The sequence below is a fragment of the Sinocyclocheilus anshuiensis genome, unplaced genomic scaffold, assembly GCF_001515605.1.
Source record: "Sinocyclocheilus anshuiensis isolate Anshui unplaced genomic scaffold, SAMN03320099.WGS_v1.1 scaffold1114, whole genome shotgun sequence".
NCBI lineage: Eukaryota > Metazoa > Chordata > Actinopteri > Cypriniformes > Cyprinidae > Sinocyclocheilus > Sinocyclocheilus anshuiensis.
In genome coordinates this window covers 730,124-755,238 of record NW_015540838.1, presented here as the reverse complement: position 1 = coordinate 755,238, position 25,115 = coordinate 730,124, and the positions used below count along the sequence as shown (strand labels likewise).

The 25,115-nt window shown below is 35.2% G+C and overlaps 2 protein-coding genes and 1 long non-coding RNA gene across 4 annotated transcripts in view; 2 read left to right on the top strand and 1 right to left on the bottom strand.

The window, feature by feature from the left end:
- Window positions 1-1,358: 1,358 nt before the first annotated feature.
- On the bottom strand, window positions 1,359-3,168 carry LOC107687409 (uncharacterized). Its single transcript, XR_001634130.1, has 3 exons — window positions 2,986-3,168; window positions 2,305-2,492; window positions 1,359-1,396 (listed from the first exon to the last, which is right to left on the bottom strand). It is a non-coding gene; the product is annotated as an uncharacterized LOC107687409 (long non-coding RNA).
- Window positions 3,169-6,251: 3,083 nt separating this feature from the next.
- Window positions 6,252-24,141, top strand: LOC107687461 (hereditary hemochromatosis protein-like). The gene is made up of 7 exons (XM_016484819.1): window positions 6,252-6,428; window positions 8,201-8,246; window positions 8,455-8,706; window positions 9,558-9,830; window positions 10,007-10,264; window positions 10,390-10,472; window positions 24,124-24,141. Exons 1-7 carry the CDS (start codon window positions 6,411-6,413, stop codon window positions 24,139-24,141), a joined length of 948 nt encoding a protein of 315 aa, XP_016340305.1. The 5' UTR covers window positions 6,252-6,410.
- LOC107687406 (polyhomeotic-like protein 2) overlaps window positions 17,469-25,115 on the top strand; it is a 63,277-nt gene continuing 55,630 nt past the window's right edge. For both annotated transcript variants that reach the window (XM_016484727.1, XM_016484726.1), the window contains exon 1: window positions 17,469-17,555. The gene's annotated coding sequence lies outside the window, so the exon portion shown is untranslated. The remainder of the gene's footprint in view (window positions 17,556-25,115) is intronic.

Genomic DNA, 25,115 nt, shown 5'->3' with positions numbered 1-25,115 from the left:
ATTTTTAGAAGGTCAGGTCAGGTAGAATTAACATCTTAAGGTAACAATTACAGTGTAGTGTTAATGGCTGGCATTTTCCTGTGAAGGATGAGTTTAAGGACATTATACTGTTAATCCTCAGGTCATGTGACCTCTTGAGCTGAAACATGGCTCTATGCATCACTCTCTCTGACTCACCTTCGCATGACTGGAAATTCAATCCCGTCTCAGCTTTATATAAGTGTTCATCTGCATTATTTTCTCACCTGAGCACAGTGGCGCTGATCACATGACTGTTTCACATTTGAGTGCCTTTAAAACAATTAAATACTATAGGCTATATTGGATTTAAGAGACTTTGTAGTGCTTTTCATGCTATGCTCAACCCTATAGTAATCAGTGTTTTTAAACCCTGGGTTAAGTGTTTCACATTTGTGATTTTGAAAGTGGGTTAGACCTGCCTGGTTATGAAACTTTTGTGTATGGGCTTTCAGGTGCATTTTTGCATTTTTAGAAACTTTCATGCACTGTATTCATTTCAGTGTTTGTGGGAATTGTCAAACAGTGACAGAATACCTGTTAACTGGAGTAACCAAAAAAAACTGTTATGATCCAAAAAGTTTATTTCTCAACATCTTGATGGTACCTTAAGCAAATATATAATACAAACCATTATTTAAACAGGTCACACCACAAATACGCAAATAAGAGCATAAACATGGCAGATTTGAATATACACTTAAAAGAAAATATGGAAAAGTGTGAAACACCTAAAAAGATAACATAGCATTCTGTGAACCCAGGGTTAACAGGGTTAATGACCAGGAGCCCTTGTGTTTATTTCTTATATAGGTCTTGCAATTCATACAGTATGTTAATACAGATGGTAGAATAAATACAGATATTTCAGTTTCAAAGAGCCCTTTGAAACATTGTGAATCTGACATGGGTAGACACTGAGCAAAGGTACGTCCAAACGACGTCACTTCAACGTCTTTATCAGACGTTGAAATGACGTCCCCTGAAGAGCCAGAATGGAAGTTTTTATGACGTCTTTTGGATGTCCAATATTGACATCCACAGGACGTCTCTAAGAGGTTAAAATTTAGTTCAGATGTGGTCATTGTTGGACGTATTTTCAACGTCTTATAAAGTCAACTGCAGTCTCATTTAGACGTCATTTATACTGTTTCTGGACAAAATAAACACTCTTAGGCTGTATTCAATTAAAACTCATGTTTTTGTCAATGTAATTTTTATTTGTACAGGTAAATCAAATTACAGACTCAGTGTATTTGTACAAAAACCATGAAAACAAAAGAAACTTCACTTACTGTACAGTGGATAACAATGATCAAATAACAAACAATTTAAGTTTAGTTGGGTCCATACATTATGTTCACCTGTTGGAGCTGAACTGGGGGGAAAAAAACAAAAACTTTTTGCAACTGAAATTACCATAAAATTCTTAAAGATGATATTCTTTGCTCATGCAATAATCAAGTGTTCATGTACCCAAATAATATATGCATGCACAATAATAAGAACAAAATATGCTAGTGCAGGGGTATTCAAACTGGAGTCCATGACCCAAAGCCAAGGGGTCCGCAAAATAATTTGCTATACCGTATTTTCCAGACTACAAGACATGTTTTTTAATTTTCTGAGATGTGCTGAATTATTCCAAAGTGACTTTGAAGGGGTCCCATTAAGACTAAGCAAAACATAAACAATTAAAAGCGGGTACTTAAAAGTTTTAATAAATATATCTCTCATGTCTGTGTGACAAGTACTGCTGTGTTTTTCTACATTTGAGGAAGAGGTTCATGGAAACTGAGACTGCAAGCGCATTTTGTTTGTTTTCTTTATTTTACAAAAAGTATGACGTTTCAGTTATTTTGAAGGTACACAAATAAAAATAGACCGTTTTGAATGATATCTTATCTAATGGATACGCATACCGCTGATATAATCCAATATGTAGGTTGTGTTGTTCAGTGTAAGCATCTCCATGCCTGTTTTTTCCAAACACATTTTTTTTTTTGCGGAGTAAGGAAAAGTAAATTACATGTATAAAGAATTTATCGTAAGTTTCTTAACATTCGTTTTATTAATCAGTATTTACATTTGTTACGTTCCCTGGGAGTTGTTGTTTTTGTTTTTTCTTGTTACTTGTGTTTTCTTTTTCCCCAATTCCTAGGTTTCCGCTGAGTGGGTGACTCGCCGCCAATTATTATTAGGGTGTTCCATACTGCGACGAATCAGCTGACGGCAACATTTGCACCAATAAAACAATCATATTATGTTCATTATAGTCCCACCCACATTAACGTGAGCCTTAAACACTGTTGTAATTATGATATGAGGGGGTCCTTGGAAAGTCTTCTCCCCTGCAAGAGGTCCCTGGCTCCAAAAAGGCATCCATACACAGTAGAGAGTCTGGTGTGGCAGGTGGAACTGGAACTGTGCAGATTGTCACAACATCTCTTATGTTTCTGTCTTCACGAACTGCCCTGAAACACAATTGAAATATAAACGATTACTATAAATATAAATAAAGCTTCACAATGCTCATTTTGGCCTCTGTGGTGAACATATGATCAGAAAATACTGCCATACTGATATTTAGTGTTTAGTGAATCGTTTCAAAGAGTGTTTTTAAAAATTATTTGGAATTTTTAGCAGCCTAATTTCACAGGCTCACGTGAGCATCCAAGATCCACGACAAAGTCTATTTTACTACAAGAACAAACACTTCACACAGGATCTTTTGAAAATCTTACATTATTGTAAAGTTACGTGATTTAGTCACTAATTTAAGCAACTAAAAGGGATCAACATAAATGTACCTGTCACTTGGACCACCACACGCACAAATTAACCAACATGGAGATATAACAATTACAAAAAGGGGAAATTAAAAACGTCATAACACAGAAAAATATAAAGTAAAATGTAACATTAGATTGACAAAATTACGAATAAAAGTACATTTATAATGCTTACCGTTGGCTTAGCACCCGTTCGTCTGTCAAATGACCGTTACTGTTTGAATTTCCAAGTTGCTGCGTCGCATGCTCGCGTTGTGAAGGCCGTTCGTTGGACAGGTAGGGTCCCATCCTCTGTAGGTTTTATAAAGTGTCCTCAACGCAGGATTAAATACATGACATAAAGGATCTATCGCAGTGGTTATTATCTTCAGTCTTTGGTAATATACAGAATTAATATAATCCTTCTTCCCGCCCGGTTGCTTGCGTCATCACGTTAACGTCACTACGTTAACGCCCCTCGCGCGAGCGCACGTTTAGAGACCCATTTATTTAATTACATTTTAAATCTATTTATCTATTTATTAAATATGTATTATTAAATATAAAATTATATTATTATAATATATAATAAAAACAATAATAATATAATAAATATCATATATAAATACTATATCTACTTATCTCTTTTAAACCTATTTAACTTAATTTACCTAATCTATTTTATTATATGTAATAAATATTAATAATATAATAAATATTATATAGCATTATTAAATATTTATTAAATATTGTTATCTATTACATTTAATTCTATGTATCTCTTTAAATCTATTTAACTTAATCTATTTTATTTTAAATCTATTTAATTTAATTAATTATATTTAATTAATAGATCTAATACATCACACATAGATGAAAACTGCTGTTTCTGTCAATGTCTCAGTGAAACATACCACTCATAAAAAAAGTTAAATGGACACATTTTAAACATTTAAATATTACACTATTTTAACACCTAAATGTTTCATAAAAAATAGACGTGATGTTTCGTTTTTTTTTTAAATCAGAACTCACAGGATTGTTTTGTCATGTTATTATTTGTATAAAAAGTTCTTACGTCGATTTCCTGAACCTGTTCTGCACGTTGTACAGACGTCCAAAAAAAAAATCTCCTATTCAGACGTTCAAATTTTGAACTGCATATCTACGTCCAAGGGACGTCGTAGTCAGACGTCCAGATACCACCGGATTTGCACGTCGATTAGACGTACACTGCCGATTATTATTATTATATTATTTGCTTAACCACTTTAAAATGGCTTTTTGGTTGCTTTTAGTCAGAAAACGTGAAGAAAACGACATACATACAGCAAGATAATATAACTTCACTTACCAGGCCTATCACTTGAAGCAAACATCCATCCTTCTTAAAAGTCTGTTAAAAGAGAGCTGCCTGTTGCGCCATTTAATTAAGCCGACTGCTGTAGCCTATATCCAGCTTAGGCTGTTTTCCCTAAATTTGTATATATACTGTTTGAATGACAGCTTGGTAAATCTGCTCAATCGATCAAATATCGAGAGCTCCGCGCTCCCCCGGCCTCCCCCTCCCCTTCTCTATCACCTAGCGGTTGCAATTACATCAGCAGATTCGGCACATTCGCGACAGAAAAGCGGCGCTTTCACGTTATGATATTACAACTGTGAAATTACAAACAAAAAATACACATTCTGAGACATGAACTGAAATGAATTGTGAATTTTATTAACATTAAATCGTCCTCCTCCCATTTTCACCTCAAAATTTCGCCTCCCCCGACGAGCCGCCACTGGTCGTAGTCAGACGTCCAGATACCGTACCGGATTTGCACGTCGATTAGACGTACAGATATGGTCCTGGACCGACCGACGCAATATAGACATGATCTGCACGTCGGGCCGACGTCTCATGTTTGTTGGGAGCACTGGTTTTGGGTTCACAAAGTTCAAACGGAGACAGCCATTGTCTGAGCAAAGCTTGACCAATCTGATCAAGCCAGCGTCCACATCACCATCTATTTGTGTCCTCATCTCATTCATTTTCATTATCTGCAGTGACATGTCATGGCACTGAATGAAAGAGCACCTTCTTGTGGATTAAATGGAAACTTTTATGCTAATGATGGAACAGTATGACTCAGACTAATGGAGCGGCCCATTCTAACTATATTGGTGAGGAGCCTCTTGTTCCACCATGAGTATTGCTGTACACTCTTTTTCATGTGGTCCAATTAGAAACATGTTCTGTCTGCCCTTAGAAATCTGTCAAAAAGATAATGAGCCCTTTACAAAGTATTCATTTGGAGCCCGGGAGCAACTAAGCATCGAAAGCCACTGTGCAATGGGCAGAAGTCCCACTTCTGCCACAACTTTGAATATCTATCTTGGTGGCCTGGATCAGCTGCAGTGGCCCAATAGTAAGTCTGAATGAAAGTGCTTCTCGTGTTGGACTTTAAACTGAAGGATTTGGATTGGGGTTAAATTCATTAATCCTTTTGAATATGTAGGATTACAGTAAATATCATATTAGGGGAGTCTTAAAAATGTACTGCACCATGCACCAAAAGTGCAGATCTACCAAATTTGCCAAACTATATTTCTGTCATGACAACTCTCGGAGGGATTGGCATGGTAATGTACATGACAATGTTAATGTATTTGGTCTTGGCGGAATAGATCTGCTACGCTGCTGCTGCGGCAGAACAAGGATCGAGACTTGCTACTGCCAATACATCCACAACATGCTGCTGTGAGCATGTAAGAAATATTGCTGCTGCAAATATAACATACATGAAATAACCCCCATAGCATACACGATCACCTCGTAGCAGATCTGTGGAGCTGGGGAAGGTGGAGGGTTTCTGAAGCAAGCTGCAACTGCTATTATATATATATAATGCAGTGAAAGTCATTTTCAACTAACGAAAATGGTAAATGGGTTAAAAAGTCAAAAAATGTAATAATGTAAAAATATATAAACAAACAAATAAATAAATTGTGTAATATTAGCAAGGTTTCAGATACACATTTGATGTTTTGGTCACCATTTTTTGATTATACAAACTAAACTTCTACTGGGAGGATTGGAAGAGTGATACAAATCATCCCACAAAAAATGATTCGTTTGAATTGAAGAAGTATAATTGTCTATGACACAACTATAATGAGAATATACAGTATTTAAGTATTTTACATCAGTCTTACACTTTAAGTAAATGTATAAATTCAGTTTATAAAATACATCAGATTAAGGTCCAGGTCGCATATGGGATTACATAAAAGCATTTAAAGACTAATTGATGCATGAAAGGAATAAGTGCATTTACACTGCGTAATTAAAACGTTAAGTAAAAGTTCCCCCTACTGTTTTTTTTTAATCTGGGTGGGACTGTTTGACAGAGGAAGTACGCAACAAGGGACAGATTACGTCTCCCCCATCTATTGTTACAGAGAGAGTCTCTCCGGTCTAGCCACTGAGTTTCAGTCTCTTATTCATAAGGAATAATATTTTCTATAAGAACCCTGCTGAGGGGAGGGAATAGAGAACAAAGCCACAACAAAAACTGGACTCAGAGATGTCAGGACTCCCCACGATCCTGGGGAATAACTGGTGACAACAAGGCAATGTTGTTCTTCCTCTTGGTAAGCACAAATGCAAAAATAAACTCACATCATAATAGACTAAACAAGTCTTCCTATGACTAACTCAGTCACAAAAAGCACAGTACTTTTCGAGACTAAGTAGGTAATGATAGGTGACTGTGCTTATTTAGCACTGTGTAATTCTGCCCTCTAGTGAACTGGAATGTGTACTGCCAATAATTTGTTGGAGTGGTTAGTAAATTTAGATTCAAATGTCCAAATGTTCTTTTTTTCATGGTAAAATAAAACCGCTGTTTTTAAACGAAGAAACAATTCTCACACAATTATCAGGTAATAAATACCTTAAATTGTTGCAACAGATTATTTATAGTAATCAAGTATTGTGTCATAAGAGCTGATTTCTCAATTTTCACATGAGCAGTAATCACATGATTACTTTGAAATGTCCCAAAACAGAACTTCCTTTTTTTGTGCAATAATGCAAAGTAATTTTGCCTTATTTATACTGTCGAATTTGTCATAATTTCTTGTGTAACAAAAGCCACATGAAATTTAGTCAGTAACCCAAAACCAAACAAGCTGATGTGGGTTTTGTTTGAAAGCATTGAGTGAAGCATTTTTTTATTCCAGTAAAAAAGACGAGACTGCACATGGCACAGACTTCTGTACATACATATAACCTGTATATTTGTCTACTATGTTAAATACAATGATTTTTGGAAATGTTGTTTTTCAAACATAACTGTCAAATCTTTTATTATTTTATTCTCCTTTTAATTAAATTAACTTTTTAATTTTGAATTAAAAAGTTTTTAAATTCGTTTTTAAATTCAAAATTAATGCACATAGTAATTAACTTTTTAATGAACATATTAAATTATTAATATGAGCCCATGGAAACTGTCATGTCGCTTGATGCAGCTAAATTACAAAACACTACTAGAAACTGTTATTTTTTTTCCTATAAATTATATTAATTCAACACATTAGTCTTAATTGTGGTTTACAGTAAAGCCATGATGTCACGTCAACTACCCAAATATGGAGAGCGTTTGCCCAATAGGATTTCAGCAAAAGTTGACGCTGCTGCTAACCGCACTTGTCTTATCAAGCAACATGTCAGGATGGATTTGTTATACCGTATGTATATGCTGGTTATCGTTTGGAAGCTGCCTCGACCAAGCTAAGAAATGTGCATCGACATCAGAGCGATTATCAGTGTAGGGATGTCTTAACCGTCTCACATGTATATTTACCAGATTCTGGACTGGAAAGATTGCAGCTTGTGTTCTGTAAACTGGGGCGTCGAAAACAAAAGTAACTATTGCAGTATCACTGGATGTTAAGGCCATTAGCCGACACGATGTCAACACGAGCAAAACAGGTTTGGCAACTTAAGTTACCTAAATAATTCAATAGCATGTAGCCTTTTAGCAAATCCACTGAAATACCTGCTAAAATGTATTGTTGTTTATTAGCATTTATAAGTAGGAATATAGGAGCCTATAACATGACAAGATGTCATCAGATTTATAAGCTATTGTGCTGTGTGAATAACTGTGCTGTGTGGAACTTGATAGCTTATTCCCGTATCTGAACACCCTACTGTCGTCCTGTTTCTTATTGTATGCAGTAATACAGATAGATTATATATTATTTTTCAATATCATTTTCTAATGGCTAATTGGTCATAAGAATTAAGGTGCTGATGGGAGATCTGTTTGCAAGAGACACTGTAGGTGTCTTGAGTAGAATGAATATATTTACATTCTATTCATTCTGTTTACATATTTTCCTGAATATTATTACAGTTCTTGTTGCTGTCCTCTCTGGTGGCTTTGCACGCGGAATACTCCGGTGGGTTGCCAAATTTCCTTTCCTTTTCACTAATTGCAAGTGTCCATGTTACATTTATTATTAAATATTAAGCAATCAGTGGGAGATAATCATCACTTTTCAAAGCTTCACGAAAGTTCATAAGCACCGCAAAGTATTTAAAAAATACCCAGTATATTCACAGTCAGCAATGTATAATTTTTTCTTGTCTTTTTTTATTTCTCCACAGGGCATCACAGTTTGATCATATATGTGACATTCGCTCCCGGTCATCAATATCTACCTAAATACTCATCATATGGCATGCTTGATGATTACAGAGTATTTACTTATGACAGCATCTCTGACGTATTTTCACATCCCTTTGGCCAACTGGAATCTCTGTCCACTGTCTGGAGAGATCTTAGGGATTGCACAAACTTTAAAACGGGCTATTTCAACCTGCTTTCAAGATATGCAAATTTAACCTTCGGGTTGAAAGGTAGGTTTGGAAATCTCTTTCTGGTTCTACAACTAGTCTAAAACTATCAACCAGATGTTGATATTATACACATTTTGACTGACATGATTTTGTTTTCTAAACATGTGCATTGTATGAGGGTGTTTTCATAAATAATATAGTATTGATATATGGTGTAGGTACAGGTTATTGCCAATAAACAATAATTTTTCACATAATCTCTATAGATGTCTAACAATTTGTTACTTCAGAACACCAAGGCATCTATCCCATCAAGAAATATGTAAGCACCAATCTGATCTAGCAGCTTTTGGGATTCAATAAGCAATTTTACTCATTTAATTTAGTGTTGTTATTTATTGAAACACTTTTGTAGTAATATTAATAAAATGACAAAATGATTATGTAAGGAAATGAATGTTGAAGAAAGGTTTTCACACTATGATTGTACTAACAAAATCAAAGTCACTTGTTTATCTATAAAAACAAAGGGAAACGTGTTTTAACGTGCATAACCTTAAAAATATTCAACAGTAAATTTAAAAACTTTTAGTTGGGTTTGTTTGCAGAAATAAAATAAAATAACTGTTTAGGCTCTTTATACAAGAATCCCAGTATCATCTAATTTATCAGCTTCTGCACACAGAGTTGTAGATTTAATAACTGCAAATATTACATTAATCTGGGACTGTGTAATGGGCACTAGAGAGTTACTACGCTCAGAATCACAACAGCTTTTGTGTGCCTTTTTAATAGAGACCAATATTCCCAGAAGGTTGCAGCAAATTAGTCCTCCACTGTAGTATGAAACACTACATTGCATTCCTAAAAATGGTTCCAGTTCTAATTAAATGATGATTTTGTATTTTTAGGTCCACTCTTGCAGTTAATGTATGGCTGTCAGCTGAGCCATAATGGAACGTCAAGTGGACTGTATCATTTTTCAGTCAATGGAGAGTATAGTCTCTCTATGGATATGGACAGCCCTCAATGGTACTCATATCTGCCACAAGATCTGGACATTAAGAACATTCTAAACAGGTTTGAGCTCTGGAACCACAATAATCTCATATACATTCATCGGGATTGTGTTCCTCGACTCAAGAAGTTCTATGAACACAGTAGAACAATACTTGACCAGAAAGGCAAGTGTGTTTGTGCATGTTTAAATGTATCCAGTGTTGTTTATAGATATTCATGCATCCAACCAGGTTATATACAGCTTGATAAACCGGTTTTACGTTTAACAAAAACACATTGTACTCAGCTTGATGTATTTTTGTAATCTTGTTGATTGTGTGTGTTTCATCTGCGCTTACAGTTCGCCCTGAAGCTGTGATCAGTCATAAGCGTGCTGGAGCTCTTAACTGTGTGGTGACGGGATTTTACCCTAAAGATATCACTGTAGAGTGGATGGTTAATGGACAGCCAGCCTTAGATGGGATATCAACAGGCTTCCTGCCAAATCATGACCAAACATACCAAATTCATGTGACAATTCTGTTATCTGACGCTACACAAAACTACTCCTGTCAAATAAAGCACAGCAGTCTTCGAGAACCGATGGTCCTTACATGGGGTAAGAACAGATCACAAACATTCCTTTGATAAAACACTATTTAAAAAAAATAAAGTATGCAGCTTGTTATAACATGATTGACATCAATATGACTTGATCTTTCGGTTGCTTTCCTTCATAAACAGATGCTTCCTCAAGTATGACTGATGAAAAAACTTCTCTGCACATTGGTTTTATTGCAGGACTTATCGCAATGCTTACACTAATAGTAGTTCTTATGTGTTTCATATTGAAGCATGTAATTTGGAATAAAAATGTGTATTTATAATATAATTACAATATTACATTTTATTTTTAAATTATATTATATATTATTTTCTAAATATTATTTTCTTTCACTGTCATCCTAAAGGCTTGCTATATAAAACTCCTATAAATAAATATGATATTTATATGATAAACTTTATATTTATAAATTCATTTTTTAGTTTCTAATGTATTCTATAGTTTTGTTACTTTATTGTTGTTTTATGTTAAATGAGATTCATGTTGATTGTCTCTTCCTTAACATTTGTTTTACTATGATTTTGATATTTGTAAAATAGGGAAAGTAGATCTTATTAGCTAGAATTATGGATTTAACATGTTAATTATTGAAATACATAGATTCACTAAGTCAAATGAGATTTTATGTTAAGCTTAATTTTCTGTTTTGAGACAAAATTTTCCAATAAATTAAGATTAAGTTATGATTTTGTTAAAAATAAGATTAAATCTAAAATTTATATTAAATTTAACCTATTAGAGTATCTTCTGTCCCTGACTGTATTACATAACAAAACATGTTAAATTAGTTTGTTCCATTAACTGCAGTGTCACTACACTTGCACATTAGAGAATATGCATGAAAAGGTTTGGATCATGTGATTTGATTTCATCTGGGATAGAAATGTGAACATCAACTGATGTGTGATGCCAAGCACTGATCATGTTTCAACCAAAGACCACAGAATTGAAAACTGCATGGAAATATTATGATAACAGACTGGGCTGGGAGTATCATTTGAGAGCTACAAAGCACATGCAGTCCCATCTAATAATCTGATTAAACCTCAAGCACCACTTCCGTCCAGACCACTTCAGCACACTCAACACAGATGGAAGAGGAAGCCCTGCCCAAATCAGCTTCAAAAGCATATGTGGGAATTATCTGTTTATGCTTTTATATATAATAGATATATATACAGTATTTGGAATTATCTCATTTTCGAATGCAATGAAATTTGTTCATTTTTATGTGTCTTAATTTTTGAGGCCTCCAGTATCCAGTATACAAAAAAAATATATCCAGAAATGCACAAAATAAATATAATAAATATATATGTGCTATAAACCATTAGCACATAATTAGTATAAATGTTCTAATAAAACAGTTCTGAATCAAAATGTTGTTCATAATTAAATGAGCTTTTCATCAAAATACTAAGATGCTGAAAACGAGACTTACCTGTTTGCTGCTATCACTCGGCCTAACCAGGCTGGTGGTCTCGTTAGGTTTGGTCTTGTCTGTGGTGGTCATGCTGATGAGAGAGAAAAAGAGAGACCAGAATGCAGAATGAGAAGCAGCTGTCTGCTTCTCCAGCACAAAGGCAAACACAAGCCACAACCCACATCTCATTCATCACATACATGAAAACACCCCCATTACATGCTGCTCTTCACCTGATGCCTCATTCAGCAACTGAGCAAATATCCATGTCATCAGCTTTTGACCACCATTTAAACAAATCACACTGGAAAGGCTCACTCAATATTCAGATTTACAATACATTATTACTATACACATACAGTAATGTCTAATTCAATCAAGCTACTGGAAGTTTCTGCACCTTGCCTGTTCTGATCACAGGTTACCATGACAACAAAGTCATCTTCATGTACACTACACTGTAATAAAAAATAAACAAAGCTGTAGGAAAATGGACAAGGAAAAGGAAAATTCCCAGTACATTTTCCAGACATTTCTTTCAACCCTAAAACATTACATAATGTAATGCATAATTCAAAATACGGTACCATTCAACAGTTTGGATATGACTATAATAATAATACTAATAATACTGAGTTTGAATATACTTTAAAATGTAATTTATTCCTATGTTGACAAAGCTGAATTTTCAGCAGCCATTACTGAAGTACTCCATTACTTGAATGCCACATGATCCTTCAGAAATCATTCTAATATGATGATTTGATGCTCAATAAATATGTCTTATTATAATCAACTTTGGAAATTATTGTGCTGCTTAATATTTTTGTGGAAACTGTGATATATTGTTCAGGATTCTTTGATTAACAGAAAGTTCAAAAGAACAACATTTATTATATAAAAATATTATAGAAGAGTTTTAACATAAATGTCTTTACTGTCACTTTTGAACAATTTAATGCATCCTTGATGAATAATAGTATTCATTTGTTTTTAAAAAGCTCTGACACTAAACTTTTGAATGGTAAATAAACAAACAAACAAACAAACACTTTTCACTAAAAGTAATACATAATTCAAAAAATAATAATTATATAATTTGTAATCTAAAAAATCTAGTAAGTATAATAAAATAAAATAAATAACCTACACATTTACCTAATGACATTTTACTTGGCAATTTACTTTCTAAAATTAAAAGATTATTATATTCTATTGACAGCCATATAGTTTTAAGGTTTATGTTTTCTCTTAAGGAAACATGTGTCCTGTCAACATACATGTGTCAGTATTTTATAGATATTTATTTTATATTTCAGATATAATAGTTTATATATAGGCTAACATTTTTGTTTTTCACTATATGAAAATATGTAGCTGACTTTACATCTTAAGAAAGGGAGTCCTTCACAAGGTAACCATCATACTTTGGGGGTCAGTGGCATTCAAAAAGTCTGGAAACCTCTGACTGAGTGAAAACAAACCAAATATAATGGCAGGCCATCCCTACGCTGAAATACAGGTTCACTGGTTTGTACAGAATAATTTGTGAAATAGTCCTTCATTTTAAATACACCTGTAAATATCCACAAAGACTAAAGACTGTAATATGAGCAGACATGCATCTACTGTGCTGTACAATGAAGTGAACTTTCACCAACTCGCCAGTAGATGGCAGCAGTAAAATACTAAGGTTGAAATGTCTATTTTCTGTATTTACAGTATACTGTGTCTGTTGGACGTTAAGAACGGCTTACAAAAGGTAAATTCTACTCACTTATTACTTTCTATACAGTGTATATTTGCATTAATCAAAAAATATTCTAAAGAAGTAGAGCAAATACCTCAGGGATATTCCTGTACTTATCATTAATATTTCAGAGGGAAAGCCTTGCATAATGGATCATGTTGACGGTAATTGTGTGTGATGTCATGTAAACATTGATTATGACCTCTGAACCTTTGTCGTGTTCACTGCAGGAGATGAAAATGATTTTTTTTTTCAGTGCAAGCCAGACTGACAGCATTAACCACAGATAACCTGTAAAAGACACTGCACCATATGAAACCATGAAAGATATCAGTTGGAAATAAAAAATCAGTCCTGTTATTACAAATGTGAATGTCTGTCTCTAGGGATGAGAAATGGCAGTAGGCTGTTCATGGCATGTGTGTGGATGGACAGGCAGCAGTCTGCCCCTATTCAGAGGAGGTGAGTGATTTACAGCTCAACACAAGGGAGATGGATGGGAAAGGGGTGGGTGTCTCGTATATATGGGGGCAATTACAGTGACGCTGGGGCGTTTACGGCTGATAAGGAACAGCGCTGAGTGGGGGTGAGCTCTTTTTCGCCCCGACAACAGCTTTGTAAAGTGTGATGGATCCTGCTAATCCAGTGTCAGTCTTTCCTGTTCTGGAAATAGAAATGGGATGTTCTCATTAACCAGATACACAGATGTGTGACTCAACCGCTCCTCAATTTAATGCTCCTTTCATTGTTTTCTTGAGGTAATCTTGCAACATTGTGAAACTTCACTGTCTTGGCTGGTCGGGTGAATTCCTATGAATATTACCAATCATCTATCAGTGCCTTGTCGGTAATTTTGAGAAGGAATGTGCCTGTGTGGTGGCAGCAATGACGGCAGCAATCAGCCATATAAAGTGGATTCAGGTCACTGCATTGGCCTACACTCTTTAATCCGTACAGGATTTATGAAGAACCATTTCCTATTGCATCAGTGATATCTATTAGAATAAAATGTTATGACAAACTGTGCCACTTTAATTTGAGTGAGCGTATGCTATTGGTAATCAGAACGACTTCAGCACAACTAAACTAGTCTTTCAGCTCAGTTTCTGAGTCTTACAAGAAATGCTGTTGAGTTTATATATCTGTTTTCAAAATTTCTGATAGATAGATAGATAGATAGTCATGTCATGGTAAACGTGTATTTTTGCTACGAAATCTTTAATGATTTTTATAAACTTACAAGTAAATATCAGAATAACTTTTATATTGTTAGTAATTTTTCAAGATGAATATTTACTGGACTGAAGCAACTTAGGTTTACTTGATTATCCATACATCATTTCTCAGAAAAACCATGCTAAGATATGATATCAAATATGATACCTCAGGCTTTTGAGAAACATTTGGTCGTACATCTCTCAATCATCCTTCCATTGTATTATATGTTTTGTCTCCACAATAAAAACTACAGAACTTTGATATTAAAACTAAGCATTTAAGTATCATCTAATAATCTATAAAGATCTCACTGGCTTCCATTACAAGCTTTCATTTTACTTATATATATGAAGCCTTCAGATGCAAAAGTCTGAGATTTTGAGATTTTTTTTTTTCCTTTTAAATGAGCATTTTTATCAGGCTCCTATAAAAAAATAACATTGGACATTTTTGAAAATAAGGCATTCAATAACTGACTAATAAACTTTTATTTGACATTAAAGTGAAATTACTGAACCTAAACATAGAAGCCTGATAAAAATGCTCATTTAAAAGGAAAAAAAAATCTCAGATGGACTTAGAGGTCTTTGCATCTGAAGTCTTCATATATAACACCAAATCACTGAAACTCAACAAATTAGAATAAATTTTGATTTTCACTTGAACTTTCACTTAAACTTGATTTTCACATTTAAAACCCAGGTTCACAGTTGACCCAGGGATCATTAGATTCCAAAGAGTTTCACTACAATCAGCCCATGATCAAAACAAAAGTTGAACAAATAAAACTATCGCATACCATATTAATAAAACAGACATAATACACAACTGTGACCACACCTGATAAACTTCTATCTGGATGGTATGGTCATGCAAACTCAGTTGCCTCGGCATGTTCAAATGATATTTAAATAAAATGTGTCAGGAAACCTCAATTAATGTATTGCCACATGGAACCACTAAGAACTCACGTCTGATATACATGTAGGTTAGAAGCTAAAATATCTGGATTGACTTCCTCTTATTCAAGAGTATTTATTTTGCTTATGTTCTTGGCAGATTTTTTCCTACCGAAGTGGATGCTCACATACCTGTACTAATTATTAGCTAGTGGTTAATACAAAGGCTAGACCTAATACCAAAAATATCAACAAGTCTTGTAGTGTACTGTACCCCAACCACAAGTGGACTAAATCTGGGGTTTTCAAACTGGGGTCCAGGGCAAGAGAGTGCTATTTGGAAAATTTTAATAAGAAAAAAACAAGTATGCATATACGTTTCATTTTTTTTATTGCAATTGTCACCTGTAGCATGCTCATAAGTTGAACAACTCTTTTTCTGTTCTTTTCTCTTACATTATAGCAGCTTTGAAACCATATGTTATTAAAATGACTATGCAAATACATTTGAATTGAAAATCGTATTCAAATTCAAATATTGGGTTGAAACATTTTTTATATTTATATATGACAGTGTAAACATAGAAATGAAATTAAAATAAGCAAATGTTTTCCAAATAGTATCCTAGTCATTTATTTTGCTACAATAACAAATAAAACTGATCATTTATGTTATCTGAGTTAAAAAACACTAATATATTTCCCTGGTTTAAGTTGCTCTCACTTCTTCTAAAACATAAAACACTGTACAGGCTCATTACAGAATAACGATCTCTCTCTCTCTCTCTCTCTCTCTCTCTCTCTCTCTCTAACACACACACACACACACATACATACATAACAGAAGCATAAGGAACTTATTATCAGAGCAGAAAATAGCACAATCACCCCCTTCATTCTCCTGGCTGTCCTCTGACCTGTTTAATTATGCCAATGCTGCTTATGCACCTGTGTGTCCCAGACTATTACACCTCCCATCACTTAACAGCTTTTAGTATCGCAGCATCCTGTTCCACATTCAGCCACTTTATTGCCTCATGCCACAACCGAAAAAAACCTACTGTTTGAATCACCCTTGAGCCAGACCAGTCCAATCATGTACTTGAGGTGTTCAGCATTCATCCATGATTGCTGTTTAATGCTCTTTGTTGAGGTGGGCTCGTCATGGTCATGGTCAAGCAACAGAGGTGTGTTGTAGGCTTCCACCCCCCACCGGGTCTAATGAGACACAGAGACTTAATAAGATGGAGGATAGTGCACACATGCAGACAGGACATTAGCACGCTGTTGTTAGACTACAATTCCTCCCTCTGCTCACCGCAGAGGCTGAACCGCTTTCTCACAGCATCTATGACACTTTTTGCATTTTCATTCACATAGAACACACTAAATATGTGATTTTTATTATGCTATTATAGTGTACTCTTCTCTATATTGTATATATTTACTTTCAATATGCAAACTGAGGGTCTGATTCTCAATATTATAATTCTGATAGCAAAAAGACACTGTTGCTTCATACTTTTTGCATTTAACCCCTCTTTGTGACATAATTTTTGCATTTCATTCACATATTACAGTATTTACAACCCTAAATGTGATCTTTTGATCTATATATTGTATATATAGATCAAATATATATATATTGTACATGTTTATTGCATTATGCATAGTGAGCATCTAAATTTCAGTGTTTGATAGCAGAAATAGGTGCATCAACAGACCACATGTATCACAACCCTGTCAAAGGGTTTCTATAAGAGCGAAACGAGAGAAGAGAAGGGAGGAGCTAGAGGTGGATCATACCGAATCCAGAGCGGCCTATTGGTGCTTTGAAGTCACATGATTGCTTTAGGAATGCTAATTCATGCTGTATTTTTTTCTCCTCTGTGCTTGGTGTAGTCTGTGCCTGTCGAATAGAGCAGACCTCAGACATGGTGTAGGATATCAGGAAAGGAACAAGCGATTGAAGTTGAGACAAGGCCTGTGTTGAGGGTACGTAGAGCTTTATTAAGATGTGCTGTTGTTTTTGGCTTCATATGTGACTGTAAATGTCACTTGAGCAGGAAGCTCTACTTATATTTATATATGTCTCTTTAAGCTTAGTGTCTTATATCAACAGTATGTGTGGTCTGTATGTTAAATAGAGTGCATAGATGTGCGTATGCCTGTGCATGTCCGTCTCGGCACAATGAAAGCTGTTTACTTTGGAGAATTCCACCACATGTCTCCACTACTTTCAGTACGGTTACTAACATCAGAGAGAGCGGCACAGATTGACATATTATCTAGGTGGGCTTGAGGAACTTGAGACCCTCCTTTCAAGTTATACTTCACCCAAAAATAACATTGTCATTATTTACCCACCCTCCTGTATGAGATTCTTTCATAACCATGTTGTTTTTTTCCATACAATCAAAGTCAGTGGGGTCCAGTGTTGTTTTGGACCCCACTGACTTTCACTGTATGGACAAAAATGTTGAAACATTCTTCAAAATTTCTTGAGTGTGAGTACATATTTGGGTGAATTCTCCCTTTTATGTGTCAAGCTGATTACTCAATATTATCAATAAGACAAGTACTGTAGTATTTCTGCCAAAGCTGAAGGTGAGTGATTTAGGTGGACATGCATCACATAATTTGCAATGTTTTAAGGATTAACGATGAGTTTGCTCAGCACACATGTACACAAGAAGCTTTTAGACCTCTCGTAAGTCTAAATGGAGACAATGCATTCCCGGACAGGGGAGTGTTGCGCTAGTAGACTGACTGACTGACAGCTAGTGTTGATACAGTTCATTTAACCTATCGCCTCTCAAATAACAAGACCATCTGCACTCTTTTGGTACATAATAGTTTGACCCAACACTCTGTAAACAAAGCCAAGCAAAGCGACGCTTGTGTGTAATCTCACCAGTGTCATCTTATGAATTTGACACTGAACATCTGGACACTTTTAATAGTTAATTGTTGTGTGGTAGCTTTATATGTGATATGTGACCCTGGACCACAAAACCAGTCTTAAGTCGCTGGGGTATATTTGTAGCAATAGCCAAAAATACATTGTATGGGTCAAAATTATAGATTTTTCTTTTATGCCAAAAATCATTAGGATATTAAGTAAAGATCATGTTCCATGAATATATTTTGTAAATTTCCTACCGTAAAAATATCCAAACTTAAGTTTTGATTAGTAATGTGCATTGCTAAGGACTTCATTTGGACAACTTTAAAGGCGATTTTCTCAATATTTAGATTTTTTTGCACCCTCAGATTCCAGATTTTCAAATAGTTGTATCTCGACCAAATATTGTCCTATCCTAACAAACCATATACATCAATGGAAAGCTTATTTATTCAGCTTTATTCAGAGATGTATAAATCTCAATTTTGAAAAATTGACACTTAAGACTGGTTTTGTGGTCCCGGGTCACATATGTGTTTTATAGACTGATATGCTATGGTTTCTTGTGCAATTGTGCTGTAGAATGAAGGAAGCAATAGTTTATAGTTCAGTATTTCATGTTGTGTGTTGTGTAGTACTAAGGTGGCCTACTTCTAGGTTTTTGTAGATGAATTAAGCAAAGCTTGTTGATCTCAAACCGCCAATGGGCAGGTCACTTCTGCACTTCTGTACGGTAATTGGGGTAAGACCCTCATGTTTTACACTTGCCTTTCCTATGTCATGGGCCTCACAATGTGCTTGAGTAGGTCACCCTCACCCTCAGGTCACTCTAATAATCAATCAAACAGGAGGGACACAACTCCGGTTCCCCTTAAAGCACCAGGAAATGAGGGGATCGTTGAGTAGCGCAAGAGGCTCCTGTAGTCAAAAGAGAACAGATAGAATGAAATTAGCACACTCAGGCAAGGTTTTTCCTTTATTATTCTCTCTCAAGGCCTGATATTTTCTGTGGAAGAAACAAATGTTGCATTAAGTGATTAGATACTTGAGTGCACTCAGGTAGATCATAAAAATGCCTTTGATTTAATCTAGTCAGGAAAATAAAAACATAGGTAGAAGTTTATTAGTGTTGCCATGTTCACTTATTATAAGTGATTTTGAGCTTTTTTCTCTATAAATTTACCTATAAATATGGGCAATTGCAGATTGAGTTGCTTTTTTGGAAGTATTTACAGAATATTTACTGACGTGTCTAAAGTTGAAATGAAAAATCACCATATCTGTAGTTCACTCAAAAACGAAAATTCTTTCATCATTTACTTATCCTCAAGTTGTTCCAATAAACCTCTATGAATTTCTTCTGCAGAACACAAAAGAAGATATGTTTCAAAATATTTTCTTTTGTGTTCAGCCGGAGAAAGAAATTCATGCAGGTTTGGAACAACTTGAGGGTGAGTAAATGATAGAAGAACTTTCATCTTTTGGGCGAACTATTCCTTTAATGCATATTATAGATGTTATTGTGAACAATTCATGCATGTATGTTTCCTTTTTTTTTTTTTTTGACCTTCTACTTTTTAATCAAACTGTCATAACTCAATCTTCCAGTGAAAATTACTCAAATTATGTAGTTTCACTTAAACTCCACCCCTTACAATCAACTGCAAAACCTCATTCATTTTCACATTCATGCAGTGCTCACATGCTAAAATACAATCAACAACTGAGGCATAGAACCAAGTTCCCGGCCTACATGTTTAATTTTTTGATAATCTGCGACACACAGATATATATATGTCACAATACAGAAGAAAAGACATGTTGATACTTCCATTTCATTGCAACTTCTAGGATTGTTTTCTCTGGAGATCTGGAAACACTCAAGTGTATTGAGAGTTTGCTTCAAAATATGAGTCTCTGTACTCTTTCTAAAGCAGTTGAAGTATCACTACAATGTTCTAGAAGAAATTTCGATTGATTAAATTAAGTCCAGTTGACAATAAATTTTTCCATCTTTTCCTTCAGTAGACCAAATCCATCCAGCACTAAACACAATTGCTTTCACTTTTAACAGACAGCAGTCCAGTTTAGGCCATATATCACATGCTGGTGATGGTTCTTTTGAAGGAAGAGGTCTGTTTTTGAGCACATGCAGTGACCCCTTGATCTCTAATGAGCTATACAGGACTCAACAATATGTGCTATGTGGCATCTAATGGTGAAATCCATCTCCAGCGATGAAAGCGGTGAGAAACAGTAACAGATGAGCCAAGATGTTTTCATACAGCGCTGTCCAAGCCCTCATGAAGATGAGATGCAGACCCAGCGAATGAACGCGTTCACCATGACATTCTTCTGTCATGCCTGATGACGCTCCCGTGTGACTCAACCATTAACACAAACTCAAAACAGACCATATGTCAGGGCTCTCGCTTTCTTTTCTGACAGTTTCTGATACTTATCTGACGTTTAGATATGTTCACTGCTCTTCTCTCCTGTCTTTCCTGAGAATGACAAGTTTTGCCCTTAGAGAAATATTTGCAGAATGGGTGTATGCTTGTGATGCCCTGGTTCAAGAGTCAAAGCCGCCAAAAGTGATTAATCAAATTGAGTGCTGCATCAGCATAACTAACCGATACTTCTCAGTCATTGAGTTCAGTAGGTCAGTACTACTAAATCTGGCAATATTTGCAACAACAAGCGTTTGATCATGCCTTGTTATCCTGGAGAGGTAACATTTTCAGTTACTTTCAATTGAATACATTTGGTTTAAAAACACTTCCTATTCCATATTGCATAAGAAATATAGAATACCATCAAGAGTGCTGTAACAACAGCATGATTATGAGTGAGATATTGATTTCAATAAACATGAAATTAATATTGAGTAACTTACATTTTAAGCATAACATGGCCGGCTGTTGATCCTTTTTACATATTCGGGTTTGGAACGAATTGGTTGAGTGAATTATTCGATGACTCACTCATAACAACAGTCACTTGTTTAGTTCCTGAATGAATCGATGTGTTTGAACTAAATGGCTGAATGAATGATTCAATGACTCGCTCATAAAATGTAGAAAAAGTCACTAACACAGACAAGCTGAGTGATACAAACAGCAAAAACTCACAGTGATAAGCACTCTTGTAACATCTCTTGACCAATTAAATTTGAGAGCCGGAACTAACTAATGTATAATGAGTAAAATAGTTTTCTCAAAATGCTCAGGTCTCACTTTCCTGGCAGAGGGGGGCTTTTTTTTCCCCCAGAGTAAAGCCGACCAGGGTCTGAATGAGAATGTGTGAGAGCTGCTGACAGCCTGTAGTAACTGTTTGAGAGTGTATGAAGTGAGTGCAGACAACTCTCTCTCTCTCCCTCCACTGCTGCCTGGGCAGATGAAAGTGATTCTTGCCTGCCTCTGAGCTCCATACCCAGGTGTTCTCTGTCCTCCTCTCCCTCTCACTCAGCTCTATGGCTCAGCAGCCGACAGCTACACAGCTGCTTGACATAAATCTCCATTTTCTTTCCTTTTTTTTTTGGAGAAGCAAAGCTTAGGGCATTAATGATTTGGTTCCTCACCAGCAAGGGCAGCAACCACTGATATTTGGCCCATATTCCAACTTTTTTTTCTTGACTGGCTCATATTGTTAGGGTTATATATGTAAAAACATCCACATTTAAATATTTAACTTCTGTGGATGTCATAACTTTGGGATTTCCCCAAAATACAGAAATACAGTCACATTTCCTCTTCTGCATATCTAAAATAAGATATAATGTACAGTCAGTAGGTCAGTACCGCAAAATATCATCTCAACAGGGTGATCAGTCATTATTCAACCTATTAGACAGCTACTTACTAAATAAATGCATAAACATGAACTACTGAATTGAGTTAAAATAATTTTTTGGACAATGATTTTTTTTGTCTTAATTTAGTGGTCTTTATATAAAACAATTACAGATGAATGTTTTGACTGACCAGTCAGAATCAAGCATTCCAGAGAGAAAAGAAAACAAAAGATAAAGGTATACAACAACATACTAAAAATCACAGTTTATTATAATAATATAAAGATGTACACTATCACAAATAACACAAAATAATTTGCAAGACTAACATTTGCTGGTCGGGTGCAGAAAGTCAGAGGAATGTTTAAAGGTGTGTTCGATAAGAAATACCATAATATGATTTTTCTATGACTGCTAAATCTCTTACAAAGGAGGAAAACCCTATGGTGGCACATTTGTCAATCAAGAGTCTTTTAATTAAAATTGATGTTGTCAGTTCTTATCAGATTTGGAGGTTTTACCACTCAAGGGCTAATGGGCTAATTTTTTGAGTGTTACATCTCTAGACATTGTTAGACAAATTAGAGTTACAAAGCTTCTTAAGACACATTAAAGCTTCATAGTTCTGAGGTTTTTAATATTTACAGTCATTTTTAAATTCTTACGTTACACTCTAGGCTTTCCACCTTAGGACTGAAGTAAATCAATGATCAGAGAGGCAGTTTAACGCTGAGGGCTTAAATTACATACAGGATCTGTCATCTCTTCCTCCCCGTTTGCTAAGTACTGTCCGACAACTTCACGCTTAGAGAATGTGGCTATGACAGGTGGTTGTGTTTCACAAGAACAAGGTTTGCTCAGGTGTTTTAGCTATGTGTGCAACTGAAAAACTGGCAGTCACCATTTGCTATGAAACATAATGTCCACTAAAAATATATTATATACTGCTTCAGAATGGGAAAAAGTTAGAAAACCGCTAATTTAAAACTGAAATGTGTAACTTTTATGCATAATAAAGGGTATTTTACTCTATTATGTTATTTTTGTTATGTGAGTTGGTGTGTGCGTTCTTTTGTTTTTTTTTTGCAGAATGGGCATTGTAGTTTTTTTAAAGGTTATCCCACTGTTAAACATGGTTATTTAAAAAAGTAAGTTCAAATAATGCGGACTGTTGGGTTCAACAAAACCATATACTATTAACAATCTCATATCTCACAGTAGGTCTGTCTTTAATGGTTTATTGTTAAAAATCTATTCCCTTACTGAGAAAATGAAATGGAATTGGAAAATGGATTTTATACTTCCAAAACCCAACTTCTGCACTCTATGGTGGAGGGGTAGAGTTTGAGAAACCTGTTTGCAACAATCAATATATTTCTGGTCATGTTGGTTGCATAAATGACAATTCAGTTTTAAATTGTGTCACTCAAAGAAATAGTACAAACTGATTTTCACCTGTGTTCTTCAGGTTCTGTCAGTAATAACTCATAGGCTGGAAGGCTTTGAGGTGCTTTGTAAACTGAGTGGTCTCTGGGGCATATGTGTATCTGATTCCTTCCCTGTGGTAATGTAGTTTTACGGCTCTGGGAGTTTGCACAGAGATGGCCACGTGTGCTGCTGGCTGCAGTCTTTTTACGCTGAGACAAAGGGGAAGAATACAGCTTGAAAAGCTCTCACTCTTTTGGCAGGAAGACGGTAATTTATAGTCCCAGTGTGAGAGCATCTTTGAGCTGGACTAGTGACTTGTTTAAGACAAACCAATCATTTCATGTTTCATTTAGAAGGAGAGTTCACCCCAGAATTTCTCATCTCTCTCTTTTGAATCCTGTATGATTTTCTTTTTTCTGTGTTTCTTTTTTCCATAGGGTGAAAGTGAACAGTGACCATAGTTGTCAAATTAAATTTTTATGACTAATCTCCCTATCCATGTTCATCTCCTTTTGTGCTCCACAAAAGAAAGTCATACAGGTTTTGGACAACATAAAGACGACATTAATGACTGATTTTTTTTTTTTGTCTGGGTGAACTATCCTTTCAAAGACAAAATGTTTGTTTATTTCCATACCAGCAGCATGAATATTCTGATATTTTTACACTGACTCTCCTCATAATCCTAAGAAAAGCAGGAATTTAATGGGCTACAGTCAGCTATCAGATTTAGGCATGCCTTAAGAACAGCTCAGGCCTCCCAAGAGTGCTGTTTAAATGTTTTAAAATGGTTTTGTGCAACTAAAGGCATTATTTTTTTATTAAAACATATTAATCAGATGGTGCTAATGATTGTGTGCCCGGGAGGCCTGCGTTGTTATAGTTGTTATAGTATAGTTATTTCACGCTTGGACTCCACGTGATAATCAAAAATGATACACATCTTTGTGTGCACTCGGCTGAATAAAACAACAGCAAAATTGCCAAAACCATGCTACTGTTCCAATTTATCTGGCTCTGTGAGCACCTTATTTATATGTTAATCTGCTCCATCTTAAATCATAGCTTTGAATGCACATAATTCCAAATCATTGTGAAATTGCACCACATACTTGGCATTCCTGGTCAGTCACTGATGATAAACTAGCTCTATATTTAAACTGGACTATTTAAATATGCAAACACATGGTCTGTATATTCATTTCCATTTACATGCAATGTGAACACCCTGATTTTTTTTTCAGCTGCCTGGATATTTGCATGTGAAAAATTCTGTCTGGCTTCTATGCTCAAATCCCATCTGACATTATTGTGTCATCTCATACACAGAAGAAAAATTTTGGGTCTACCTAAGAACTTATCAGTGATAAGTTCTTAAAAGATCCATTTTTATCTTAATGTGAAGAACATTTTAACAAACTAACGAACC